Source organism: Pogoniulus pusillus, chromosome 1 (genome assembly GCF_015220805.1).
Source record: "Pogoniulus pusillus isolate bPogPus1 chromosome 1, bPogPus1.pri, whole genome shotgun sequence".
NCBI lineage: Eukaryota > Metazoa > Chordata > Aves > Piciformes > Lybiidae > Pogoniulus > Pogoniulus pusillus.
The window spans coordinates 41,896,376-41,902,375 of NC_087264.1; the positions used below are offsets into that span (position 1 = coordinate 41,896,376).

Sequence of the window (6,000 nt, forward strand, 5' to 3'; positions counted from 1 at the left end):
ACTGTTGGTATTGGACATAAGAAAGTAAAGTATGAGATCTCATTTTTACTGTAATTTGAGCCTCTCACAACATATATAAGGAAGCTAGAACAGGGCAAGTGTCTAAGTGCATTTTTCTAATGTAACCTTCACCTTCTTTTACTAAATGATCTTTCTCTTAGTGTATTTTTGACATGGAGCAGACTTGCAGAGCGTACATCTGTGTGCTTGCATGCAAACAGCTGAGTCCTAAAATGGTAGGAATGCAGCCTACCTCTGGATCAGGCCTCAGCTTCCTTGAGTCAGAGACAGGGTTCAAAGCTGAGCACCAACATTAGCACCTGTGCTACCTTCACCTGCTTTCTGCCTCCCATATGGATAAATTCCTAAACTTCCCTTAATCCTGCTGAGTTCAACTGTTCATCCAACCCAGTTTCTAGGGATTTTCTTCTATACTGACCCTTTGTTTTGAGGAACTAAAACAAAAGCAGAAGTGAGACTTTACTCTTAACCAGAGGAGAAGCTGACAGTAGGCTGACCTTGCCAGAGTTGTGGCTGGTCTCAGAGTCCTCGGTGTAATGCACCAAGGACTGCCGGGACTGGCAATGAAATCCAAGTGAATTCTGTCTTTAGTAAGTGCATTTTAGATAGATGAGAAATTAATTCTTAATGCCCAGAGCAGCAGGCATGTCCCAACAATATGGTCACCCATTTTTTTGGACAGAGTAGGGGTGCTGCAGACTTCAACTTGTTACCCTTTGGAGCCAGCAGTCCCTCCTTAGGCATTACTAGGTCATCTTTTCCTCAGGAATAGAAATTGATCAACATCTGTAGCGAACAGCCTGCTAGGTTGGCATATAGCACATCTTCATTTAAAGACATCCCAGACAGGCCAAACCTCATTTCCCCTTATTTTTCCCCAATGCATTTGAGTGCTGAGGTGGAGTGAACAAGGTCTGGATATGGAAAGGGGATGTGTTGCAAATTCTGTACTAATGAGGTCCCTACTTCTCCAGCTCCTGTCAGAAGCTGAAAGAGTTAGGTAAGGAGGCAGTGGATCTTGTCCATTCTCATACCCACCCTGCACCCCATGCTGTGCAGTGCACCCCAGCAGTGCTGGCAACTTCTAGGCTAGCTGACCCTCATGGACATGGTCAGGCAAACTCCCTCCACCTCAGTGCTCTGACAGCTGTAAAAATTCATAGCTATTGATTTTGTAATTAACAGTTTATCAATGGTATTGATAGCAGATCACTGATGGATTGCAAGGAAATTCATCCTGCAGTGTTATTTTATTTCTCTGCAGTCAGCTGCCAATTTTGAGCTTATTTCAGCAAAGAATGGGGGAGTGGGGCAGTCTGATCTCTGTTCCTCAAATTACTCTCCCTGCATACCTCCGGTCATTTAGTGCTGTTCAGTCTTGTCACCTTACCAAAGTCTGGTGGCAGAAGGATGCAGTTTTGGGATTCTGTGTACTGTATAGCAGCATCAGTACCCCAAAACACAGTACACCCTTTAACCTGAATTACGACTTACTATGCAGTGCGTCTGGCACCCACGGTGTAATGTAAACCCTGATGAACTGTAATTACTTCTCCCCACTTGTGCATCAGAAGGACACTGAACGGAAAGGCTGGAGAACATTTCTCTCCACAGTCCATCTCTTGATAATTCCAGACAACAAAACTGACCCCTGCAGCTTGGCAGAAAACAGATCCTACTCACTTCTGGAAAACATGTGGAAGTTTTCCAGTGATGCTACCTGTCTGGCAGAAGTTGCCAGACACTTGGCAACATGCTTCTCCCTCCTCGCTCTTTAAAATCAACTTCTGTGGCTGTCTCAGGTCACTGTGATGATCTACTGACTTTTCTCTGAGCTTCTTTGCCAGAAGATACAAAAAGCTAATGGAGCAAGAACAGTCCTTTCTTGGTAGGCTTCTTGGAAATGTAACTGTTCAGTATCCTCTAAGTAGTGCATTCCTTCTAAATAGCTTCTTCAGCAGGTTTCATGCTAGACACAATATTTTCCCAACTGTTGTAGTTCTTACGATCAGAAATAGCCTTTGCTGTGCATGTATCTTAGGGCACTCAGAGTGACTGATTTGTGCCGTGCTCTCCATAGAGATGACACACTTCTAGACAGATTTTGGTCTATCAGCCAGCTTCACTCCCTTTCACTGCTGTCACACTGAGAAACCCCAGTCCTTACATTTGTGTTTGTGTCTGGTCAGAGCCAGAGCACTGCCACACGGTAAAGCCTGGCTACAGTAACAGATGGTGCAACTACGTGTGTGTGTGTGTGCACGCTTGCCACAGTGTCCCTTTGCTCCTGCTTCTGGATTGATTATCTTGTGGCAGGAATCTTTATCAACGGGTTAAGTATTGATTACAAGTCTCTGAACAATGAAGGCAAGGCAGCAGTGTCTTCAGGTCTGTTTTTGTGAGAAAGAAACAAATATCAGTAACATGAAAAGGGGAAAAGCCTGTGATGCTATGCCTTGTTAGCTTCTCTAATTGAACCTTCCTGATCATGGGTGCTGCCCTCTGTCACCATGACTTACCCACAAGTATAGCAGCCCATGTTCAACATAGATTTTCCCAGCTTGACCCTGGAATGGGTCAGTACCATTGCCACAGAGACACTCCAACAACTGTGTTAGCCTCGCAAACCCTGTTAGCCCCTCCAACAGCTTGTAGGAATTTAACTGGCAGCCTAAGGGAAAAGGTCTTACAGGACATGGAGGTTTCCTTTACTGAAGCAGGGAACTCCCTGAGCAGCTGCTGGCAGTCTCTGAAAACAGGGGCAGAAGCACAAAGGTGGGGCTGGCAACACCCCTGGGCACACTGGTTGTGACCTACTGGGGCTTTTCTGTCTTGCTGACACCCTGAGCAGCTGCACAACAATTAGGCAGTTTAGACAGATGAAGCACTATAGCAGTGTTAATTATTCTTAATGAGATTGCTCCCAAGTGGCAGCACAGCAGCTGCTGCCCCGTGCAGGGTGACTCTCCTCGTAAGGAGCATGGAGGGCAAGTCAACGTGTAAGTCACAAAAGCCCCCCACCTGACCCCTGCACAGCCTTGAGGTGACTGGCAAAAGGAGCAGAACACAGGACAATGTGTCACTTAACCCTGGCTACCTAGCTGTCCCTGCACTGCTAAGGCAAACTCATTGGGCTGATGCAAGCATCGCAGCAGCAGCACCAATACCTGCCAGCAAGGTGTTTTTCTTTTCTTCTTACGAAACAAAACAACTACCCCTGAAAAAAAAGAGGGGGAAAAAAAGAAAAAGAGAGAGAGATATAAAAGGAAAGCATGCATCTACATCTTCAGCTTCAAGACCATAAAAGGACTTCCTTACTTGTGTCTGGCTTACCTGTTTGCTGCATTTTCTCCCTTCCCCCCAGACTCCATGCACATAGAGGACATGGATGCAGTGCAGAAACTCCAGGACCTTCTCCACGAAGCCCTGCAGGACTACGAGCTGAGTCAGCGCAACGAGGAGCCCCGGCGAGCAGGCAAGCTGCTTCTGACCTTGCCCCTCCTGCGGCAGACGGCGGCCAAAGCTGTGCAGCACTTCTACAGCATCAAACTGCAGGGCAAGGTTCCCATGCATAAACTCTTCCTAGAAATGCTAGAGGCAAAGGTCTGACAGCCCCAGCGCCAGCCGACAGTGGCCGGGGAACAAACTAGAAACCAAGATGCGAACAACGGAGCAATCCAAGCAGCAGCAGCAGCAGCAGCAGCAGCAGGCACCGCCGGCTTTTATCTCCAATCACTTATTATGGCAGAGTTATTTAACGTCTGCCGGCGTGACTGCAGAATCTCGTGTACAGGAGGAGGAAAACTCTTTTAAATCAGTCACTTCTTTCTCTTTTTTTTTGTTTTCTTTTGTTTTGTTTGGTTTGTTTTGGTTTTGTTTTTGTTTTCTCTGTGGGAAATGCCAGAATATGCTCTTGCACTTGTTGAGGTGGTCATCAGGGCTCAGTCCTTCTAAGCAGTGATGCTCTCAGTACTGTCCAGGCCACCTGCTCCCCAGCTCCCTCTGCCAGTGCTGGAGGGGGGAGTGGGGACAGAATCAGGAAGAGAGGAAGAATATAAACTTTATCTGCTGGTGTTGTGAGGGGTCAGATAGAAAGAGAAGCAGCCAGGGTCCTACTTTTGGTCACCTTTCTGTCCCTAGCCATAAAGCAGATGCTCTTTTGACAGAGTGCTCTTGGACCTCATCTGATGAAAATGGCTGCCTCCCAGGCTCCCCTAGCAGCAGCTAACACTTGTACATACAGGCCCCACTTCTTACTGGGAAAGATGCTCCTAACTGTGTAAGATATTCTGTGACCTTGTACAGCGTGTCATTACGCCTGGCTAGTCCCTCCCATGTACAATCCCTGCAGGCCCCTTGAGAGGCAGGATGTATGTCCCTGAGAGAATGCAAGTCTCCCTTCCCAGATGGCAAGGAAAAAAAAGAGCCCCATGTTATGCTTCCGTGCTGGGTTGACTTGATAATCTGTGCATCTTCTCTTATGTGGTGCTAACTACAGTTCTTCTACACTTTTCACCCTGTAGTGTATCAACCCTGCCTCTTCAGCTCAGCTGAATGCCATTCCCCACTTGTTCCTTATGGCAGAGAATACAAGGCTTTTTCTGCATGGTTACTGCCCAAATATAAATACACCCCAAAACAGAGCTTTCCTAGACTTCATTAAAGTAATAGCTCTTTGCCTCCACAGAGACTTAGGCTTATTGCCAAATGCTAGTTAGGAATCAAGGGCACTGCTTTTTGGAGGAGGCAGCTCTTGAGCCTGAGAGATTGCTTTTTTGTGGCAGCCTAGGGAAATGAATTAGAGGGTGGCATGAAACCCCCAATGTCCCAACTGCCGTCTGTCCCTGCCTCATCCTATTATCCTCAAAGGCAGCAAAAGAGCTAGCTTAGATTGTACCTGCTCTGGTAAGAGGCGCTCTTGCTGATGGGAAAGCAAATACCTGACCTTCAGGTGGTGGGAGAAGTAAAGGAGTATATGTTTACTCCTCTGTAATCAGGTTCCTGCTATCTCCAAGTCCTGGGTTGGATATGCTGCTTAAGCCACAACTGCTGCATTCCCAGTAGCCAGAGGTGGGTGTGGGTGACTGACAAAACTGGTTGTTGGCATTTGTGGAGATTTTACTTTCTAGAATCGATTAGTTTTGAGCCAGCCTGAGCTGATGGAACCCGAATGTACTGTTTTCTGGTCAGCATGGTCACCCATGCCAGCAGCAGAGGTAAGAAAAAGCCTCTGACCTATATTTGAGACACCACTAGCTCTACTGCTGCTGCTCCTCTCAATCTTCAAACCTGCCTGACTAACCCAGGAGAAAGGTGGTGAGGCAGAGGAGTAACTTGTTGCCAGCTGGAAGCCTTCCAAACCAGGGCTGAGGCAAGTGATCATGGAGGCACTGGGTACATGTCTTCTCCTGAAGCAGTGTGTCACAGCAGTCAGTACTGCAGGACAATGCCTAGGCTAGCTCAGAATCTGGGGACACTAAGTGATACTGACCTCTCAGCTCTTGTAGCCAGCCCCTTCCTGGTACTTGAGATAGTTCAGTGCCATGTCCTTTGCGTTTTCCCTGCACTACAAAGTTGTAGCTAGTCTCACTCATTTTGTCCTCAACTTCAGGCACATTAGACCTAAAGAGCAGAAAGCACAGGGCTGGAACTGCTTCCATGTTCACAGCAGTAGCAGTAACACAGTAGCCTTGTGGATTTAACAGATCTTTGTGCTTCTTTCCCCAGTTCCCACCCAGAGGCAGCTGGGGAGAAAATGGGAAGCTTTTGGTTGCACTCATGATCCCTGTACCCATCTATGACTGAGAGGGACCAAAGTGAAATGTACACCATCACTATCAAGCCAGCTTGCCATGTGCTGCTCTTTCTGGCTGTGGCAGAAATGCTCTTACAAATGTGTTGTAAGTTTGACTCACTTGACTATGGTTGCTTCCCTGCCAAGTCCCACTCAGCTCAGCCACAGCACATTGTGTCCTGACA

General features: G+C 47.2%; 1 protein-coding gene across 5 annotated transcripts in view; it reads left to right on the forward strand.

Annotated features, from left to right (window-relative positions):
• The window catches only part of ESRRB (estrogen related receptor beta), a 142,913-nt gene extending 139,195 nt beyond the window's left edge, over positions 1-3,718 (forward strand). For all 5 annotated transcript variants that reach the window (XM_064150289.1, XM_064150296.1, XM_064150280.1 and 2 more), the window contains one exon: positions 3,386-3,718. In XM_064150289.1, coding sequence (XP_064006359.1) covers positions 3,386-3,630 — 245 coding nt within the window. In that variant the 3' untranslated portion in view covers positions 3,631-3,718. The remainder of the gene's footprint in view (positions 1-3,385) is intronic.
• Positions 3,719-6,000: the final 2,282 nt, after the last annotated feature.